This window comes from Aptenodytes forsteri, unplaced genomic scaffold (assembly GCF_000699145.1).
Source record: "Aptenodytes forsteri isolate BGI_AS27 unplaced genomic scaffold, ASM69914v1 Scaffold188, whole genome shotgun sequence".
Lineage (NCBI taxonomy): Eukaryota > Metazoa > Chordata > Aves > Sphenisciformes > Spheniscidae > Aptenodytes > Aptenodytes forsteri.
Genome location: NW_008794371.1, coordinates 1,536,943 through 1,559,714, shown reverse-complemented (window position 1 = coordinate 1,559,714; position 22,772 = coordinate 1,536,943). Strand labels below are relative to the sequence as shown.

General features: G+C 41.5%; 1 protein-coding gene across 1 annotated transcript; it reads right to left on the bottom strand.

The window, feature by feature from the left end:
* Nucleotides 1-1,192: 1,192 nt before the first annotated feature.
* LOC103905626 (merlin) lies at nucleotides 1,193-22,062 on the bottom strand. Its single transcript, XM_009287369.2, has 18 exons — nucleotides 22,024-22,062; nucleotides 20,373-20,490; nucleotides 18,476-18,601; nucleotides 17,984-18,106; nucleotides 14,231-14,314; nucleotides 13,381-13,449; nucleotides 13,078-13,160; nucleotides 11,776-11,851; nucleotides 11,184-11,321; nucleotides 9,349-9,423; nucleotides 8,454-8,567; nucleotides 7,889-8,011; nucleotides 7,083-7,300; nucleotides 6,084-6,186; nucleotides 5,223-5,350; nucleotides 4,472-4,622; nucleotides 2,283-2,492; nucleotides 1,193-1,277 (listed from the first exon to the last, which is right to left on the bottom strand). Exons 1-18 carry the CDS (start codon nucleotides 22,029-22,031, stop codon nucleotides 1,242-1,244), a joined length of 1,983 nt encoding a protein of 660 aa, XP_009285644.1. The 5' UTR covers nucleotides 22,032-22,062; the 3' UTR covers nucleotides 1,193-1,241.
* Nucleotides 22,063-22,772: the final 710 nt, after the last annotated feature.

Sequence of the window (22,772 nt, the reverse complement as noted above, 5' to 3'; positions counted from 1 at the left end):
CTGTTCCTCACTGTGCTCTCAGTCTGTTGCAGATGTGTACAGAGGAGATTTGTGTGTTTGTTCTTAGAACTTGCCTTGCTAATGTTGTTGTAATATTGACACAACATTCAGTTCAAAGCTGCTCCTAGCAAATGGAAATTGAAGGTTTTTATTGAATGTACTTTTTTTAATCTTAGCTTTCAGAACAAGTATTTAACAACATTAACATTCATTTTACATCACATGTCCCATGCTCAACCGTGCTACTACTTTAGCTACAGCTGCATCTTGTCTGCTTCCCCAGAAGTCCTCAGACTGAAGATTTATGGTGAAACAGACACTTAAACACACACAAAACCAGAAAATGCAAGTAGGTTTTACTAATGAGGCAGACATTTTGCTGCATGCACCATGCACCTCTCCATCAGAAACAAGTCCAACTTTAGCAGACACCAATAGCATCTTTTGTCTTTGTCTAATTTGGAAGCTGTGTTGCACAGAACTGGGAAACAAGTTAATGTATGCAAAGTTTGCTGGAGCGGCAAAAGCAACAAAAGTGCTTGATCTAGTGAAAAATTGTAAAGAGAACGGAAGCTTTGCATTCCAAACAAAGGATTCCCCCAGGAACGAGAGGTATTTGAAGATGTCCACTTCTACATCTGGAATTAAAAGCTGAGATTTCTCACAGAGAAATGCAAATCAATTAAGCAAACCAAGCAATGTTTGGGGAGGAAAAGGAAAATATTTGGCAGGCAAACACTAAAATGTTGAGCAGCTCTGTGGGAGTCACGTCCCACAGACCAAAGCAAAAACATAATTAGTCCATTGCATAGGTAAAAACCAAGCTCATGTACAATGTTTTTCTCATCCCAAACATCTCCTGGACACTTGCTGCCTAGCATCCTTTCTACAAAAGTAGAGTATCACACTGATAAGTCGGTGTGTAAAAACACCTGGGGGAGAAAGGTTTAGCAAAGTATAAAGTGTTTCTTCAAAAGTGCATAAGTAGTAAACAACACTCCTCTGGGTTTGTATGTTTACCATTGTACCCAAAGACACTAGCCATTTTACACTGGCAGTTTTAGTGCTCCCAGCTTATGTTATCTGCTTGGAAGCTGAATAACACCACTAACTATAGTACCATGTCTCTTACACTGATGCCCGTCAGCAGAGCTGCGCAAGCGTCCTCGTATAGGTGCATTTTGCAGCAGCCAAAAAGATGGCCACCAGGTTCTACCAGTCTGGTAAGGAAACGAGAGGCTTCAAATGTAGATCACATCCGAGTCATGCTGCTGAACCTACAGTCAAATCAAACAGGAAAAGTTAATTTCGTCCTGAACTCCTACTTAAAGCAAAGTAACTCCCTTTGGTCCAGTTCTTCCTTTACCTCTGACTGTAACCTTTTGCAAGATGCTCTGCAATAGCTTTTTCTTCCTTCTTAAAACAGGCATATTTGCCTCACCCCTGCTATTTGGATTAGGTTAGTCTTAAAAGTTGCTTCTGTTACTTGCATTAGAAAGAGCTGCTTCCTCATCTGTTGCTACACTCAGTTGTGTTCCTTCTAGTTTAAGCACACAACCCTGAAGAGTCAGGTCTTGAATGTTATATACTAGAGCCTCTAACTGATCCTAAAAACCCTCAGTTTTGTTCATATAAACCAGCAGCAAATACATCAAGCTTTCTTTATTCCCAATACCTCACACAATTAGCATTGACTAGAGAAAGCTGATTTCCTTCCCACTGTTCAAGATCGCATGCCCTTACAGTTCTTCTTGAATGCATACTAGATTCTCCATTCTAGTGAAATTTAAAAGCAGGTTGTTTTTTCATAAGACCCAGCTCATTAGCTCTTCAGGACTCTCTGATAAGGAACACGTTGGAAGAGAACTGAACTGTTGGAAGTCTAGGCATTTATTGGTATCTTACTCCCTGCCCCTTAAAACCAGAAGGCAGGCACAGTATGTTTTAAGCTCTCTGTACTTGGGAGCATATTCTCATTTCCAAGCCTGGCTGATACAAATAAGATTTAACACAGATCCTCCTACTGCATACGGGCATCTGTTTCATTCACCAGGGCTTACAGCTTTGAATCATAAGTGAGAAAAAACAGGTGCCCTCAAGTTACAAACAGTCCCGAATGGCGTGCCATTGCAGGGTCTCGAAACTCATCCAACAGTCATGCATTGACTCGTCATTTGGGAGGCTGTGACAGAGCTGGACAAAACAGGCCCCTAAAGCCAGACATTCTTTACCTCTCTGAACTTTTAGTCAACATTTGGGAATTTACTTACAAATCTGATTACCTTTACAATCTGTTTTCTGGTTCCTGTGCCCACACTGTTGGCAACCAAGGAATTTGCTTGAAAAGATGATTTTTCCACTGGCACTGTGTGTTGAATTTTGTTGGTACAAGGCCAGCTGCTTGTAGTATTTAACGAGAAAGCAGGGAAAGGTCTTTGAAGATTTATACCCAATGAATCTCCAGGTTCGAAGGTTTTCATCCATGATGGGGTCTTTAAAAGAAAAGAACACATGGAAATTTAATGCCCTCTCTATATCAACACTCATTAAGCCAAAAAACATCAGACGCATATTCAGAAAATAAAGGCCATCTTCCCTATGATTTTTTGAAGCCTCCCTTCTCTCTCAAACTGTTGACTCAGAGCCATTTTTGCTACATGTGGAACAACCTGGAAAGACAAAGCCAGCCCTATTCTTGCACTGGTTCAGGAAGAGGCTGGAGTATTTATATAAATAACATGAAACTTACAACAAAAATCTGGGCTTAGCTCCTCACTGCCTTCAAAAAAAAATACACCAAGACTTTTATGACTTTTAGCAACCACAAAGCACGTGAAGGAGAATGTGATGCAAACTATGAGGTTAACAAATGTGATGCCCATCTACAAGAAGGGCCGGAAGGAGGATCTGGGGAACTACAGGCCTGTCAGCCTGACCTTGGTGCCGGGGAAGATTATGGAGCAGCTCATCTTGAGTGCCATCACACAGCACGTACAGGACAACCAGGTGACCAGGCCCAGTCAGCATGGGTTTATGGAAGGCAGGTCCTGCTTGACTAGCCTGATCTTCTATGACAAGGTGACCCACTTAGTGGGTGAGGGAAAGCCTGTGGGCATTGTTGACCTGGACTTTAGGAAAGCCTTGGACACTGTTTCCCACAGCATTCTCCTGGAGAAACTGGCTGCTCATGCCTTGGACAGCCATACTCTTCGCAGGGTAAAAAACTGGCTGGATGGCCGGGCCCAAAGAGTTGTGGTGAATGGAGTTCAATCCAGTTGGCAGCCGGTCACAAGTGGTGTTCCCCAGGGCTCAGTGTTGGGGCCAGTGCTGTTTCATACCTGTATCAATGATCTGGACGAGGGGATCGAGTGCGCCCTCACTAAGTTTGCAGATGACACCAAGTTGGGCAGGAGTGTTGATCTGCTCGAGGGTAGGAAGGCTCTGCAGAGGGACCTGGACAGGCTGGATCGATGGGCCGAGGCCAACTGTATGAGGTTCAACAAGGCCAAGTGCCGGGTCCTGCACTTGGGTCACAACCCCATGCAGCACTACAGGCTTGGGGAAGAGTGGCTGGAAAGCTGCCCAGCAGAGAAGGACCTGGGGGTGTTGGTCGACAGCCGGCTGAACATGAGCCGGCAGTGTGCCCAGGCGGCCAAGAAGGCCAATGGCATCCTGGCCTGTATCAGAAACAGTGTGGCCAGCAGGAGTAGGGAAGCGATCGTGCCCCTGTACTCGGCCCTGGTTAAGGCCACACCTCGAATCCTGTGTTCAGTTTTGGGCCCCTCACTACAAGAAGGACATAGGAGGCTGAGGGGAGACCTTATCGCTCTCTACAACTACCTGACAGGAGGCTGTAGCGAAGCAGGTGCTGGTCTCTTCTCCCAAGTAACAAGTGATAGGACGAGAGGAAACGGCCTCAGGTTGCACCAGGGGAGGTTTAGATTGGATATTAGGAAACATTTCTTCACCGAAAGAGTTATCGAGCACTGGAACAGGCTGCCCCGGGAAGTGGTTGAGTCACCATCCCTGGAGGTATTTAAAAGATGTGTAGACATGGCGCTTAGGGACATGGTTTAGTGGTGGACTTGGCAGTGTTAGGTTTACGGGTGGACTCCATGATCTTAAGGGTCTTTTCCAACCTAAATGATTCTATGAGGAACCACATTTAAATGTGTTAAATTACAACAATTTAGTTTGCTCCAAGACCTTAAACCGTTACTGTGATTTCATAATCTGTAAAGTAAGATGATTATTTTTTGCTTATGGTAGTAGTATCCCGCCCAAGAAAAACTTCTTAGATTTTGTTTTGACATGAATTTTCCTTGTCTGTGTTCACATTTTTAATATTTTACTATCAAGGGTACTAAAGCATGTGCCTTGAACTGAAATACAGCAACGGCCTTTGGCACACCCACACTATTCTCTTTTATGGTTTATGCTGAAAAAAGTGGCAGGTATTTAGGGTACATACATTTCCTAAAGAGCGATCCAAGGATCCCAGTACTTCATTCCAATGAGAGTAAAGCCCAGACTGTTTTTCTTCTAGTTTCAAAGCATGAATTTCAGACTTCAGTTCTTTCAGCCGATCTTCGAATTTTCTGCTCTTTTCTAAGTAGTCTAGCCTGTAGTCCACACATTGGAGACAAAAAGCTCATTGGCATGACATAGCTCAAGAACAGGTGTGTGTGGAAGGAGGAGAGAGGAAGTTCTTCGTTTCATTTTGGTATTTTGATAGGCTGACATGTGCCAGGCATCATTTTGCCTGACTCCCCTGACCCAGTGAGAAGGGGGTTCACTTCCACCCTTCAGCATTCACACACTTACTAACTTTTTACCAAGCATTTCCTTCCAGACCGAGAGGAAAAGCCTCTCGATGTATCAGATAAAAGCAATACCACACTTCAACACTAGAGGGAAACTTCTGTCCTCTAACATGCTGTTATTCCAGAAAAGTACTTTGCCCCTGACATAACGCTCTCCAAGACAGAAGGGTCCTGGACTTGTCATGGCTTGATACCACCAGAACACTTCCTCTGTGTAAGTAACTAGTCTTACACAGACATAATCCACACCAGCTCAGTAAAGGCCTCCAGCCATATGTACAAGTAAGAGGCCATCCTGAGTGTTAAAAGGATCAACTGTGATTCCCAGAGATTTTTTTTCCTTTCTGTACTTTCCATTATTAACAGTCTCATTTATTTACACCATAAGAATACTGATACCTCTCTCTCTCTATCTCAAAGGATAGTCTCTTGAGGTCAATGTCCTTCAAATCCAGCTTTATAGATCCTTTGTCAAAGTTGGCATCTCTGGTGTCAGTTGGTGAGTACTGTGGGTACTTGACCATGTGCTGAAAGAGGCAACACAAGCAGTCAGTAAGATCTGATTGTTTGATTTTGGGTTTATCTCCCCAGTTTCTGCAAGAATGCCATGCTGAGCCATTTCATAAAGTTACCCATGGATTCTGAGACACATAGATGCTCCTGCAGCCCTTCACCTCTACCTGAGTGGTCCCAGATGAACTGCTGAAGCCCACAACCCACAGATCCAAGGGCAGAGTAGTATCCTGGCTGCAATGTTCCTCTCTATTTCAGCAGAGAATGGAAATCCATTCTCAGCAAGACGAGCAGAAGAGGGAGTTGCAGCACACAGCCTTAGCACTGCCTTCTTGCTGGAGACAGCTTCATCTGCTTTGCCTAAAGACACTTAGGGGGAAATTCACATGCCAGGACAACATAGCTGGCTCAGTACAACCACCTCCACAAATTATTGCCTGACTGAGATGGCACAGAGACAATATTAGGCATGAATGCAGGCAAGACAATCTCTGCTCACTAAGTCCCAACACCAGTCCTGTTTTTTTACTTTTGTCTCGCCTTTCTTATCATCCTGACTCACTGCCCAGAACAAATACAACTGCCATCCTAGATACACTGTGTTTAAGCACCAATTGGTCCTATAGGTGTTTGTCCCCCAGCTGGATGCAGACATGCCACTACTCAGCTTGATGGGGGCCATAAAAATGCAATCAACATCTGACTATCTCTGAAGATGAAGTGGTGCCCAGTAGAGCAGAAACTTACAGGATAATTAAGCCTGGTTATGTCTAAGAGTTTCTGCTTTGCTTTCCGTTCAGCCTCTCTGGCTTCATGCAGATCTTGTTTCAGATGCTCTGCTTCCTTGGCTCTGTAAGACAAATATCCTGACATGAATGGCTGATGATTTCCAGTATAGAGCAACACATGGATTTCAGAGCTATGTACCTCACTAGCTTCCAGAGAACAAGATCCGTTACTGTGGGTGATTCCTTTACTCAGACACTTGTGGTAGGATGGTCACATGGAGAACTAACTGGACACAGCATGACATGTGCTTTCAAAGACAATCCTGCACAAACTGGCTGAATTAACATGTTTTTCCCGCTCCTAATTTCCATGGGCTCAGTTATGACCCACTGATGCAGATTCTCCAGGCTGTCAGAGATCCTCCCTGAGGTGAGGAGAGGTGCAACATACCTGCTCTTTATTTTGGCAAGCTTTTTGGCAGTACCCTAAAACAAGCAGAAGGCCCTTAATAGCAAGGTTAAACATCCTCTGTCAACACTGGTCTGCTCTGCATCTTCAGGCAGCACAGTGTTATGGAACATGCAAACACTTAAGAGTGGTTTATATTCCACATGAGTTTACCTGGTTTACACTTCTCAAAGATCTGAAAGGGATACAAGAGACCATCGCTTGGTACTAATGAATGATAACAGCCTCATAACTCACAGGGTATACAGATTGGTAAATTTAGATAGCTAGGTAGCCAGTGCTCTTTTGATAATACTAAATAGAAAATGCTTCTGCATTCTGGATCTTTAATACTAAACATCTAAAACCTGACATCTGATCCTCTGTAAACTTCTTGACCTGCTTCACAACATCGGTACCAAGTGGAACAAATAAGATGCAAGAAGGCTTAGTCACTCTGAAGTGTTGCTTTGGGAACAGTTCCTCCCTCCCGGGCTTAGCTCGGAGAAAAACAGCACTCTCTCAGGCATCCCAGTAGAGACCACACAACCCCACTCAAGCAAATCTAACCTCCGGTCAGACTCCTTCACCAGCTTCACTGCTATCAGCTCTGCCTCCCGCATCTTTTGCTCCATGAGGCGTTTCTCCTCCTTGGTTTTCAGAGCTGTGATCTCCAGCCTCTGTCGCTCTTGCTCAGCTTCTGCAGCATTCTGGGCCAGCAATTTTGCCTCTTCTTCTGCAATCTGAGCTTTCTCAGCCAGCAACTCTGCTGCTTCCTGGGATCGGAGCTAAGAAGAAACAATTTTTCTTAGTTACCCTGTCTAGCATCTACAAAATCATCCCTGCAGACAGTCAGGAAGAGGATGTATTTTCCCAAAAGATGCAGCGATAAAAATATTATTCCTTAAAATAAAAAGAATAGTAAACATAATTGTAGGATCTGATGTTCCTCCTCTGCTGAAGTGCCTAACTTCCTTCTCCTGCCTCTCACCTCTACAAAGCAAGGAGAGACATTTGCTTAGAGTTGCACAAAGACATCAACCAAAAATTGAGGTTAGCCCCTTCATTTGCCAGTGCATCATGCCCCTTTCTCCCAATTTCAGCTCCAAGGTTGCTTCCTTTCTTCCCTCTTTGCCTGAAGAAAGCACTGTGAACCAAATACAGGGAGAAAATGGCTCACAGTAAATGGAGATTATGGCAGATCAGAGTTTTCCCAGGTATTTCAGCACACCCTCTCCACCAGTGGTCAGAAACTCTCCAGCCTTGTCTGAGCCATAATTCCTGGTGTCTCACAGGAGCCATAAGAAAAAAAAAAATGCTTCCAAACCAAGAAAGCTCGTCAAGCACAAGAATATTCAGACTGATGTGCTACTCACCAGGGCCTCATTGGCCTGCCTGGCTTCATCTTCCAACTGGAAAAGACGCCTTTCCAGCTCTTCTTTGGCTCGCTCAGCTTCTTCTCGGAGCTGCTTCTCCCTGGCCAGCCTTTGATTCTCCATCTGGAAATAGAATGAGCAATACCACATTTGTGGGTTTGCAGCAGAATCTCATCTGGGCCTGAGGCAGCACAGCAAATGAATCTAATGAAGAACGGACTGCTCTCTAGCTGGTGGACTGATACTCACCAGAGATGCAATGCTGAAGCTGCTTGCACTTTGCAGCACTGAACTCCTCTAACAGGTAATACTGGTTATTTCAGACTGCTGAAAGAGCACTTGGATCAAGCTGTTATGTACCCCAAATCTTTGCGATCACCTATGCAGTTTCACAAGCATCACTTACATCCTCAGATGCTGCATACACGCTAGAGCTGTTCCCACATTAAATCCTGCTGCACTTTCTCACCTGCCACACACATATTGATGCAATGCATGGACAGCAAGGGCACCAGCTGGAATAATAATCAGTGTTTTCAACAATAGAGGAGCAGAAAGAATCTACCTTTTTTCTAGCTTTTTCCTCCCTGGCTTGTGCTTTCATTTGCTGGATTTCTATTGAGTCCACTTTTCTTCTCCTCATAAATAGGTCGTGGTTTCCAATGCACAACTGCAAAATCTGGATAGGAAAAGCAAAGCAAATGTGATTTTTATGTACTTGTGCCCCAGCCAGAGGGACAAAGAGCCCCACATTGGCCTCACAGGACAGAAGCTGACAATTCTGACTTCAGCACAAGTATTGGCAGTCGTTTCCCTTCCAAGAAAATCAGCACCCAGGGCAGGCTCATACCCAGATACATAATAGTTTAGAAAAGTTCGTAACAGGATGAGGGGTTCCTCCTGTCCTTCATCCCCCTCTGGTTCCATTTTCCTAAATAAGAACAGGCAATAGATCTAGGCCAAGAGTACACAAGATGTAGCTGTGGGAATGAATGGTCACCTGTGATGGCCCCTCCACAAGCTCATTGAGAAGTGACCCAGCCCCTGTGGTTGTGTTAAGAAGCAATCAATGATGATACAACTAGCCATTTGATTAGGTCCCTTCCTTGTTGCTTCTCCCAGAAAAGGAGAGGCAGTAGCTGATTAAGAACCCACAGCAGCCAGATAGGCAGATGCTGCAGTGGCTTTGCACCTTTCCATACACTACATCCTCCCCTTCCAGCATCTGGATTTCCCTTTGTGATTTGGGCCTTCTTTCATATCTCACTTTCCACCCATCATCTCCCCTTCCCAGAGAGGACAAACGTAGGCACCCTCACTTCCCGGATAGAACAATCCTCAGGAAAACACATGCTGAAACTCAGTGATCCCTGGCCTCTCCACAGGTTTTACAGCGTTTCTCACTCAGATATCAGTCAGTATTACCAGGCTGTTTTAAAGAAGGAAAGCAGGACACTTACCAATTTGTTCACTTTGAGTTGAGAGGAAAAGAACTTGAAGACTTCTGCTTTTTTGTCAAGAGGTTTAATAGTTAACTATACAGGCAAAAGAAAAAAGGAAACAGTGAGAAGGAAGAAAAACAAAGCTGAAACTATTAATACTAATGCAAACTTTAGCCTATCTCCACTTCTCTCCAGGGAAGCAGTGATTTATGCGACAAACATGGGGAGAGTGATGCAAAAATGTTTTGCTCAAAAGAATCAGAACCAGGGCTGCTGTTACACAGGTTCCTCATCTGCTCCCGTAGCAGACTGTTAGAAGATAAAGCCTCCCACAGACCCACCCCAGTGCCAGTTTGGATGGTGGTTTTCATAATACCACCACCTATGCATTGCAAACTATCCTAAGAACACTGGAACAAGCACTGGTTATCAGGAGAACAGAATACATCACAAATCCCCAGAAGTAGTCATATTCTTAAAGTCAGGGAGATGTCAAACACCTCTCTGAACACCAATCATTGCAGGCGTAAACAAAACATATCAAGGGCCTGAAGGACCTGTTCTTCTACCATCAGATAACAGTCCTGGAGCTCCTGCTTTCTCACATTTTCAGTCCTATCTCCCAAGCTGTTTCCAGAGGACATGAAGGGCTTTCATGCTGCCAGGTCAGTACACACTGTTTCACTTCATATGTTGTGCTCGGTTTGGCTGCATAACAAAATATGGCTCCATTCTTTAAGATCCTGTTTTCTGTGACTCATGGGTTAGCTAGCACTCTATTCCTATAATTCATTTGCAATGCAATGTATAATTTCAGGCCATCTGAGTCACCAAGATCATAATGTGCTAGAGTTCATTTCACCCCGTAGGTAACAACTGGTTGAATGTGTTGCCTTGTGAGGAGCAGGGCTGTGAATGTGTCACTGAATATAGTGCAGCTTTAGTATAGGGCTGCCCAATTTCCCAACAACAGGGAGTTAAAGCAGTTTATCCACAGACCAGAGGAGAAGTTTAATGTCATGCAAGGACCGAACACTTTTTGGAGGCAGAACTGCAGGCTGCCCTGCCTGATTTAACATATGCACATCTAACTCTGGACAGCAAATCGCATCCTCAATGTTTTTCAGAAGGCCCACAGAAAATGGAACAGGCTGTGCTGTCCTTTGGCTGACAAATTCCAGGTATTCCAGTACCAATGTAGTTTTTCTGATTTTGTTTTTCTGATTATAGCCTTCATGTAGCCACATGATTTGTAAGGAGACTAAATTTCACCCACTCCCCACTGTACCTTCTACAAGTGAAAGATGGGCTCTGAAATCACAGTGAAATTGCAATGGTAGGGTTGTGCTGAAGACTGAAATCATGCACTGACGAACTGGCAGAATTCAAGCAGAAAAACATGTACATCTCTCTGCATGTCTCCTCTTGCCAGTGTGCTTCAAACCTCATCTACAAGGACAGCTTCTGCATATGAAAATGGCATTAAGTCTTTACAGATCATCTAATTCCTGCTGAGATAACTGAAGAAGCTAGTCACGGTGGCATTCATAATATCTATCTTTTTCAGAGATCAACACACTTGTTTTGCAAAGGACAAGCAGCAGGGAAGGAACCAGAACAGTGGGCTCCACAAGTTTGGAGAGCTCAGAGCAGCCTCTGGCTCCTAGGGGAACTGAGGTTATGCAGCACATCTGAAAGGCAGGTCTGTTATTTATAGTTTTGTAACAAAGCTCCCTAGGATTTTCCCCTTCTCCCCCAAATTATTTAAACAGAGACAGCTTTCAGCCTGTTCCAAGAATCCCAGTCCACACCCATGCCCATATAAAAAGAATAATATATCAAAGCCATCATACCTCTTTCTCACTATAGGAAATGTTTCTGATAGCACTCCACTCAAACGACTTATTTGGAGAGAACCTGTTATTAATGCTGTAGATATGAATACCTTTGGCATCAACTCCAAGTAGGAGATCTGTATGGTTTTTATTTTGCTAAAAAACAACAGATATCAGTAAATGCCATTTATGGTGACATTAAACAACCACAGACAAGAACCACACTTATTCTAATACATTGGTATTTATCTGTATTTTTAGGAAATTGATGTTTCCACAAAATATTATGAATGTTGTCACTGCTAGCTAATAAATCCAGTCCTCTAGGTTGACTGTAACAGCTCAAACTTTCAGTCTATTTCTCCTTCTTCCTATTACATACCCAGAGCTACTCCAGACCTTCGTCAGATTGTAAAACATTAATCTTAACCGGTTTATTTATCTACGCATTTAGCAGGCAAGTAAACCAAGTCAGGACAATCAGTACACAGCCCACCATCAGCAGAGATAAGCAGAAGTCAGGAGTCCCAGTTCCAAACTCCTTGGAGGATTTTAAAAGGACAGTACCATCATCTACAGCAATTGAAAACTACTAAAATAAAGCACTTACAGCAATTGGAAAATAATTGACACCGTACATTTCCAAGTCTTGGGCAATTTTCAGGTAGTTCATCTCAGCTTCATCCCTAGAGAATAAGGCCATGATTATACTTGGAGATTCCTTTCCAACCTTTCTCTCCTAGCTGACTACATTTTCCACTTAGAAAAGAACAGGCAATCTGGTCCTTTGTACTTTCTTTAATTTTGCCATCTTACTCTCAACAATAGAAAAAGGATAATAAAAACAGCATCTCTACAGAATAAAGACAGTAAAGCTGTACCTATTTTGAATCATGTATAGTGTAATCTTTATTAAAATTCAAGTCCAGTCTTATCCTTGTGTTAGTTTTGCCACTCCATCATTATTATGTCTTGAAGACTTACCCTACCATTGTTTTCCATGACATCAGGATATTTCCTTCAGGAAATAGAGTTCCTTGAAAAATGAATCCTGAACAAATTCTAAACAGACCTTTGGGCAGAGGCCAAAGAAGGGTGAGAATCTCTCCACCCATCTTTCTTCTCCCTTCAAGGTGAGGCATCAATAAGTTTTGAGAAGAATATTCAGTAAAAATAGTGCTAAGAAGCATCTAGAACAGCCAAAGAGAAACTGAACTGAAATACTAGGAAAGGCTGCCTCTGGGTGCCAACAGCTCCTACTTCTTGTTTAATTGAATTTCCAGGCATGCTGAATGTCTACATGGACTAGCACCAAAACTCAGTCCTGGAACTATGATGCTGTGTCTTTACTGTTTTGGTTCCTTGCTAAGTATGCTGACACCCTTTTGAGCCATGATTTTCAGAAGGTATAAAATATATCAGATTCATTCTTTTTATTCTAGGGGGAGACTGGTGTGATATGGCTCCAGAAGGGCAGCTGTTGCATAGGGCAGACACACCAGCAACTCCAGGTAGCTAACAGCCTTAAATGAAAAGGCTAACTCTCAGGGCTAACTGCAAATTCAACACAACGCAAACTTTTTGCAGGAACTTCTCTCTGCTGGCATACATGGACTCTGATGAGACAGGACTCCTGTTTTAGATATGTTAGGTCATGAAGCTCTGCAAGAGCTCTCAGCTTCTCAGTTCACTTCAAAGCAAGTCCAGTTTACAAGCACTTGGAGCCCTACACGAGACACTTTTTACCCCAGATGGGTGTTTTTATCCTTAGTTATAAATTAATCTATTAACATCACAGCTTGGAAACCGGTATTTCTTTGCTCACTCTACAAAAGCCAAATTTCACGGAAGACAGCAAATAACCAGTTACTGAAATGTATGGAATTTCCAGAGAATGAAATGATTTCAATACCTGGCGATACCCCTGTGCTCAGCATACCAAGCAGTAATCTTTTCTTCCCACATCTCTGCTGTCAGCTGATACTGCCTGAGGACCTACAGAGAAAGGAAGGAGTTTGGTTTCCTTTGAAGATACAAATACATGTGCTGCCTCTCCCAAGCAACGTGAATGCAGCAATGCAGTTCGCAGCTCGGTCATTTTGCCAAGTTCAGGGCAGACACAAACAGTTTCTAATGCTCCGATTAATCCCACAGCAGTATCTGTGCTGCAAAGAGTAGATTCAAAGATTTAGTTTTATACAGAATAAAGACTTACCCTTTTGGGTAGAAGTTCATCATGGGCTAGAAAGCCTGGCTCATGAAAATTTGGGTCGTAGTCACCATACTGTCCCAAGAAAAGAAAAGATACTTTAGTTTGTTAGATGCAGAATGCTGAAGAACTTGTTGCTTCCGTAGTTTGACGTGATCTCTTGAGACAGATCCTGTTTAGGTTCTCCTGTATACAGGGTAACACATAATAAACAGGCTCCCCTCATCTGAACTGTCTGTGGAAGTTACTTCCAGCCTTTGTGCTACACACATGGCTCCAATACAGCCACTAAGGTGGCCTATAACCTTAGACTTCAGTCCTAGCCTGCAGCTCTCGGTAACTGCAGGTATGAAGGAATCTCCCATGACTTCATACCCTTCTCTGAACTACAGGCTACATTCAGGAGTGTAAGCTCCGCTACTCCTATAGCCTACTGCATATAGGCTGGGCTGCTGCAGAGAGCCCATTGTATAAGTTTGGCTCTTGGTGGCATGAAGTGAACTATGTTCTGAGAGATACTAAAAAACATCATGTCCTTCCATTGTGAGCCCTGGTATCAGCACCTGCTGTATCCATGAACATTTTTTAAAACAGGAAATAATTCTAGCTGGGAGAAAGATTACATTAAAATGTTAGGTCCAAAGAAATCCCCCTAAGTTGTGAAAGCATAGCACATAATACCAAAATCCTTGTAGTGGCATCTAATGCTTATTTTTCTAGCTGCACCTGTACCTCCCAGGATGACCTACTTCTTTAATAGCAAATTTTAACACTGCTGTGTTTTGCATACCACCATGTATGTGTCTTGGTTAAAAAAGAAAAAATTCAATTAAAAAAAGCGCTTCTATGCACAAACCTTGGCCTGAACAGCATAAGAAGCCAGTAAAACTGTTGCTTCTGGAGAACAATAGATTTCCTCATCCAGTATTTGTTTCTTAACCTAAATCAAGAGAAAAAGGAAGCAAGTTAAAGAAGCTCAAAGTCAGGACTTATGTCAGGCTTGAAATGAAGCTAGACATGCCCGGACTGTAACTTAGCACCAAACATCACCATTATGAGTTAATAACAGCAACAATAAAATGGCATTCAGAAACACAGGAAGCCTTTACTTAGCATTACATTTAATGAAAAAAACCCAACTTTTGAAAGTGTTTTAATTCTAAGTTCATAGAAATGCCAGTTGGCTATCTCCACACATTTATGTAAGGAGTCCTGAAAAAGAATGTGTTATAAAACATGAATTTTATTGTCTGCGCTTCATTCCTTTTAACAATTCTTCTTTTTTTTCCTGCTTCGGAAAAGTTAGCTTTACAACATGTAAAACATCAAATTTAGGTTGGAAGGGACCTCTGGAGGTCATCTAGTCAAAGCAGGTACAACTAGACCAGATTGCTCAGAGCTGTCCAGTTGACTAATATTGCCAAGGACAGAGACATACTGAAAACCACAACAGTATGTTCTCAAGCTTTCCAGAATGACGGAATAAAGGAGACCCCACAAAGGGAAGCTGACTAACAGAGCATTTAGTTTATTCAATTACAGTGGTCTAAGCACAACAAAAACATAGGGGCTTAAAAATGAAAGCCCAGTATAAATGGTGGAGAGTCTTTTAACATTCTTTTCATTTTAATAATCTATGGTGCTACCAAGATCAGAGGTGTAATAGTTTGTAAGATGTTGCTTCATTTTAAATCAGTTGGGTAATTTTTACTTGAAAACCTAAAGAGGAAAGGGGAAATTAATCTTCACAAATCCTCCTCTCAAGTGTAATGTATTTAGCCTACTAACAAGCACAAGACAAGAAAATTTTGCATAATGCACAGTCTTAAACATTTCCAAAAAGAAAAATTACTTGAGATAGCTCTGAGCTATCTTTACAAATACACTTCGGCACTGTAGGTACTGTGAACTGAAATGAACCATCAAGAAAGTTTTTCCTTTTAAATTTAGTCTCTGGTGAGCACAATATATGAACCCAAGTTATAGTACAGGGAAAATTCTTGCTAAGCTGTTAAAATGGAAAGAATGAAAAGACTGAAAAGACTTTTCTTCCAAATTGGAAAGCTTCAGCTTTCATGTTCCATCATGCAAATCATACATTTCAGAACTTAGAACCACTTAAGCTAAATCCTCCATAAGTGTCTGGGGATTTTTTCTGATCAGTTCTTACAAGGACATTTATGAATGAGCAAATTACCTAATCTTTACACAGACAACATTTAGCTTTAGTTGTTTACATTTATTCACGCATTTTGCAAAAAGCTATTATGCCACATTAATTTGTAAAGATCTGAATAGTCAGTGGAGCTGCAATCTGTACGCATCCAGATGTCTGTACATGTTTTTCCTATTAGCATCCAGGTGTGATCTTAAGTTCTTATAGTCAGGAAACTTTGCAAGTTCAAATTTGTTTCAGTCTTGTTTTTCTACTTTGGAATGAGAAGAATTTGCTAATTGCCTATCTGCTAGTCAAGGCAGGTTCAAGGAGAAAAGAAAAAAGTGAAAAAAATCAGGATTAAAAGACTAGGAAAAGAGTTCTGCCCCTCTCATTCCTTTCCAAAATTAGCTTAAGAAACAAATTGCCAAGTGATTAAGGGTTCTGGATGAGTTCTAGTTAGTATATTAACCCTCGGAACAACAGCATTTTCCCATTACTTCATTAACACATCCTCCTCAGGGAACAAGTGTATTTACTGTGTTTATTTACAGATGCAGACTGAATTTATTCCATACACCCAATCTACTTGCACAGACACATACTGCTGAAAGCTACCAGAATAAAGCAACACATCAGAAGGCTGTAATTTGCAGAGGACTCCACAGCAACTCAGGAGAGAAGCTGGATGTCACAGACATTGGAACAAACAGCTGACCAACAAGTGACCATCTAAAAGTCAATGCTTGTATACCTATTGCTACAGCTACAGCCTGTTGCTGCAGCTATGGAGCCACAGCATGGCTTTTCCTGGTTGATGCATCTGTGTTTTGATAACAAAGCATTGTACTCCAAGAATTTGCTCCTTCATCTACTTTTTAATGGAGCTAAGAGAACCCTAAATTTCTGGGACAAAAGAAAACCAAATGGCAAACAAGAAAGCTGCCTCTGCAAAGCTACTAGCATCAATGCATGTGTGGGGTATTACTTTTACTGGCTTCCATCTCGCAGAAATTTGTAATTTGTAAGAAGCACCACAGTGTACAGTCCAAGCTGTGTTCACATAGCTAACAACTCTGCTCTTGAGCACAGTACTGTTGTCCTGCAGCTCATCAGTAGCTGCCCCTATGGCAGAGCTGAAATGGGTTCCGTTATCTGTAATGAAGATTTGTCAGGGCTGGAGATTTATTCTGCTAGTGTGAGTAGCAGGCACCCAGTTCAATGGGGTAGGGAAGACAACCCAAACTGGCTAATTTGACTGGCAGAAGCCAGCATGTGCAAGTCTGGACATTTCAGAAGAACACCAACACCATACCAAGGGAACAGCACTTCTCATCCAGGGCCTATCAGACAAATATGATGATGCCTCCAGACTTTGTCTTTAAAAGGATCACACATTGTGGTGAATCTTCTGTTTGAGTCGTAGCTGTGTATGCTGCTCCACTCCTTTTCAAACTTGCTAGATGAACAAACCTGTATTTCAGAATGGCTATCAAATTCTACGATCTTTTTTCCCTACAATCCAAAATGAAGATTTAAGAAGGACACGTTAGGGAGTTCTTGTTTTCTACTAATTGTGCCTTCTATAGTCATATACAACAAGATCTCCCAGTAACCACCTGGTCTATTTTTAGGAACTTCTAAGTTTTAGTTTCAGGGATAGGCTGTAGTCACAGGTCTTGTTCCATCTGCAGCTTATATGGGTGAAAAAGCTTATTGTCCCCAACTGCCGATCACCATTCCTTCCCTCTTCACCTTCACAACTACCACCGTAATTGCTTGTGTAGTCACTCTCCCACACAGTGCGTACATCTAATAACAGGTCTCTTCTGATTCTGCCCATTTTGGAAGAACTAGGTTAGGGAATGGTTACACAAGAGGTTACACCAGCAGGTCTAAGATGATGATGACAAGGAGCTGTTGAGACTCTCTTAGCTACAGCCAGAGCAGACCTCAAAAACTTCTGAAGCTGATAAAAACAACGGCTTCACTTCATTCTTCTCAGCACTGACCAGTTAGGGCAAAAGTCTCGCAGTTCTTCAAGCAGTGCCAGCCTTGCATGGATTTTTTTTTAAACACATACTATAGGAGCAAAACAAGTCTGGAATATCCAGATGTGGAATTATCACCCAAACTGCTAGGTGTAAAAGTCATTTTACATAAGACTACAGGTCTCAGCAATTTAACTCCCATTCCTAGCACAAATAGTAAGAGAAGCCATCAAGAGGAAAAAAACCCACAGAAGGCAAACGACATTCAGCTTACCAATACACAAAACCACAGCAGTCAGGAGAGATGTTTGTATTTCATAAAAATGAGATCTTTACAGAGACACTGATACAGCTGAAGCCAGCAGAATCATTCTGAGACTGACAGCTGCCAACAAGATCAAAGACAGTACAAAAGGACTGGGGTAAATACGGAAGGAATTCATAGTTAAAAACTGTTCCTGACCTGAAGGAAGAATAAATGTTGGGTAATTTCCTGTAATAGTTCCTCTTCTACCTTCTCTGGGTAGAATTTAGCCAGAAAATGAAAGCTAATGGGATCTTCTTTGGGGATTTCTTGATCTAAAACCTGTTTAAAGATAAATAAAATCAGCAGCAAAAATAGTACATAAGTGTCCCAAAATAATATTCCAGAGGAAAAATCAGAAAGCAGATGATAATCCATTTAAAGCAGCCTTTCCATATATTAGAAGGAAGGGCAATGCTGAGCTTTAATCTAACAGCAATCAGTGCGTATAGTGGTGATTGGTGTGTGATACTTCAGGCCAAATGTGATAGAAGCAATCAGACCAAATAACACAATGAACTTTAGCCTTAAAAAAATAATACCATCTAAAATTATGAGTTGTCATGTAACACATTCCTTTAGCTCCCGTGCTAAAAAAGTAAATCTTTTTATATGTAGAAAATTGCCACGCTGTTATTTTGTTTCCTATACCTTTTTGTCCATCTTTAACCAGGTGCACATTCCTTTTATTGTGTACTGCAAGCCAAAAAACCAAGTCTCCCTTAAACCAAGTGCTCGGCACACCAGATCAAACAAGTCCTTTCCCTTCCACTTCATCTAAAAGAAAAAGAAAATTAAGAAAAACAGGTATATATTGAATGAATTTCCTATTTTTAGTCAAGCAAACCAGGCTACCATTTGCCTTTCTCCTATGAACTCTTATTTCACCTTTAGCTTTTCAATGAAATATGCCTACTGCTGTCTACAGCAAAGGTGCAATAGTTATAATGCTTTACCTCCTCTTCCTCTTCTCCAGAGAAACATTTACAGAGCAGCTGTAGTCATTTAACCACAGCATCATGCACTTTATGAGCTCAGGGAATGAGGACTGTACTGTTGATTTCCTAGTACACGGCAAGGCTTTATTAATATTTGTAAAAATCTTATTCAATAGTTTATACAAATTGGAGAGACTGAGAGATGGCCAGGGAAATCAAAGGAGTGTCAGGGCACAGTGTAGAAATGCCAATCAAAGCAAATCCATCTTTCACATACCTCAGCTATTTCAGTAGCACCAAGCCAAGCCTTTATGCTACTCTGATTTAAATGAACAGGAGTAAATCTACTTCTAGAGTAATTTACTAGCCTGGCTCCATAGAGAACAGAAACTTTGATTAAAGATCCCGAAATTCACACACACGACATCACATTTTTTCACTGCAGACGCAGCACATCTTTCTTCTGTTTGGCTACATATTAAAAAGATTATTTTGTCTAATTGCATGGGTCAGCCACTAAAAACTTAATGGCAAACAAAAGAACTTTGGGGCAATATTTGGATGGAAATCATCTCAGCAAAAGCATAATATTTGGGGAGAAAGAGATAGCAAAGGAAGGAATACATCAAGCTGGATTTGATAACAAGGACTCTAATCTCTAAATCAAATTTTCCAAATCCTTTATTTTCACAACTCTGCCTGCAAGTATTCTAGACCAGTAAGTAACAGAAGTGCACTGCTTGTGACTAATCTATTCTGAGGGACCTAGTAAATGAAATACGACATGCCCCACAAGACAGTCAAGTCTCTCATTTGAATTGCCAGTCCCATTGGACCTCAGTTTTCTAACTCCTCTTCTGAAAATAACTGCATGTCTTTCTTTGCTTTTGCTGGATGATTAGGAATTAATCATGCACAGTTCTGTCTCCTCGATAGTGCAGCCCAATTCATTTAGCAATTGATCACTTGCTATATTTGTTTTCTTCCATAGTTTTCTGCAGTCACAATTTCTCTATCCAATTTACTAGATAGCCATAACTAATAGAAGAAAAGCTGGCTTTTCCATCTGATCATTTTTCTCTTCTGCCCAGAGATGTAAACCAGCCATTGTAGCTAAAGAAATAAACTGGAGTTTACAAATGGCAAATTGCATTTGAAGAGAATGTCCCAGATCAACTGAGCCCAAAAGTACCATTTTATAAATTATTTTGTAAGTAACATCTTAGGAACAGCTCTGACCAGACTTCTTTATCCAAGCCAGCAGTGTCTTAAAGAGCCGTGTCACTTACAAAAAGATAATTTTGCGGAGAAGTAGGTATACTTACAAACAAGCCCTGCATCATGTGCTGGAACGCTTATGAAGAAAGCAGGCCTACTGCTAATTTAGCAGTGTCACAGTCAAATGGATTTAATGGAAACAGCTTTAAATTCTGAATAGTCAGAGTTGTTTAACAGAAGAATGCATCTGAGCATAAGTAGTCCATTGTTTATAAAAATAATAATCAGTTTTAAGACCATCCATGAACTGATAATCTGAACTTTTCAAATTTATGTCTTGCTAATACAAAGGTCAGTCTCCATCTTTCTAGCCATCTGCTGAGGACTCTTACCTCACAGCTGAACTCCATTTCAGCATCCACTGTTATAATTTTGACTTTAAAAGTCTTCGGTTGTTTCTTCTTCAGGCCTCGGATGGACATATTTTTTAGTTTATGAGGATAGCCACACCTGAAATCAAACATGCGATATGTTTAGGACTGGAAATTCAGTAACATTTTCTTGGCTAGATTCCAAAGTAGGATGAGTCCAAACTTGCAGAATAAAGTCACCTTTAAATATGCATTTCTGTGTCCAAGACAGAAAATAATATAAGAATATAAGAATATAATATAAAATATAAGAAAGGATGTTGAAACAAAATATTTAGTTTGCTCCTTAAAAATCAATTGCTCCAAAATGTCATTCCTGTCTTTCCTCTCAGACTTTGACAAACACTGGGTTCCTACAGTACTAGAAAGAACTTCATTCAGACCTTACATTGCAAGATCCAGGGGCCTGCCTCTCTCTACAGCTGAGGACATCTAGGGAACCTCCAGTCCAGCCCTCGTGCTCCATACAATCACCTGCATCCATGCAATTCAGTAGTCTCTTGCAACGAAACTCTGCAATGGATGAATGTTTACAGTTTCATAAAAGTAATACCTGGCTTTTGAATAATGCCAACAGAAATATGACATTCCTCATCCCTTTTACATATGCAAGCAAAATTCCCTTTCTCTGTAAAGGTCTCTGCAGTTATGTACCAACACCAAATGCATCAGTGGAGGCTTCACTTGTAAAACACAGTAGAGAGTAGAGAGCTACATCACGCAGCAAAGCCTTATGATATCAAATCCAACTCAATTCTTTTCCATCAGTTATGGCTCCTTGAGCAACTAACCGATTGAGTTTGTTTACAAAATTACATCTTAACTCCCTGAAATGATACAAATGCCAAAAATATGCAGTAAAATTAAGCTGAATTTACCCTGTTCTCTTGGGCACACTAACTCACAATGATGAAAGCTATTTAGAACACAAATTTTTCCAATGGAGTTCTTGTGAAGTGAAATGAATTTAATTTTGCAGAAGCCTACAGAAAATTCCTTCACAAATCTTCTATTCTAAATGCGATTGACTGCATGCCATCAAGAAAACTGATGAGACATGCTATTTCCACAGCCACGAGGGTTTTGTGGATACCATTCAAACCAAATGTTGAAAGTTGGGGTTAAATGATAGTGCGAATCTGCACTATGCAGTTCTCATGTTTATTTCCGAGCACAGGAAATCAGCCTGTAAAGTTTTCTTCTTGTTTTTACTTTATAAAATTAATAGCTCAGACTTGCAAAACCTAGTTACTATCTGTGAACTATATAGGTCAAGAAGAGACTGAGGCATTCTTGGTTTCCTACAATATAAAACTATTACAGTGTGGCAGACTTCCAATCTCTCCTTAAAGAATTCCAAAATAAAGTTCTAGTTTAAACTGAGAAGTTCAATTTGTCTGTTACCTTCCAGGATTTTATAAAATATCTTGTCCCCTTCTCTGCTTTTGCTGAGCTCTAAATTGGCTTGCAAATGTACTGATTATTTTCCACTTACTTCGTATCTGCCCCTCATCCAAAAACTTCAAGTAGCTAAATAGGAGGTAAAATGTATATGGAAGTTTTTCTTTTCAATTGTAGAGAAGTTGAGGCAGAGAACAGACAAGTTAGTTACCAAATCATATGGACATCAGTGGCAGAGTTGAGAACAAGTACTTGAGACAACTCAGAGTGGGGAAGAAAAGCTCAGGAGGAAATTCATCTTTCTGACGCCACTGAGACTAGTTGAGGAGTCCTCTCCCTCCAGTTGGCTCTGGTGAAGCTTCTGCTGAAGTCTTGTTCAGTTTGGGGCAACACACTTCAGGAAAGATAATGGGCTAACTGGAGAGAATCCAAAGGAGAGATCCAAGGGCTAGAAAATAATCTGTGGTGAAATGAAAGTACTGGTTAGTACAGAGAAGGGACAAGTGTGGCGAGACATTATAATGTCTGCTCTTCATGACCACAATGGTTAGGACAAGGAATAATGGGCTTAATTAAATTGCAGACAGGTTGCACACTGAGAAAAATTCACTAGCAAGAAGAATATTATGATGCTGGAAAAGCATAGGATGGAATTTCTATCTTTCTGAACTTCTACCCAAAACAGTGTGACAGTATCTGCTCCCTCCTCACGACTGGAGGAACCACATGCCCTCAAAGTACTCTTCCCAAGCTGGTCCTGCTGCTGGTGCCTGCCACCAGTCCTAGGAGAGGCCAGTTCACACTACCGAGAATCAGTGCAAGCCAGGGTGCTTCAGGGATAGGCATACCCAGGGCCTAAATCCCATCACCCCCACGGTACCCCCTTGTCCTCGTGGAATATTTTTTTAGAGGAGTGAAAAACAGATCTTGCCACAGAGTGCATTTCCTCTGTAATTTAGG

Excerpts from the sequence above, each read along its gene's own strand:
- LOC103905626 (XM_009287369.2), bottom strand. Across the intron at positions 11,322-11,775 it reads TCAATTATTTTCCAATTGCT|CAAAATAAAAACCATACAGA; the intron begins GTAAGTGCTTTA and ends GTTGTTTTTTAG. Across the intron at positions 6,187-7,082 it reads GTGAAGGAGTCTGACCGGAG|AGCCAAGGAAGCAGAGCATC; the intron begins GTTAGATTTGCT and ends TTTGTCTTACAG.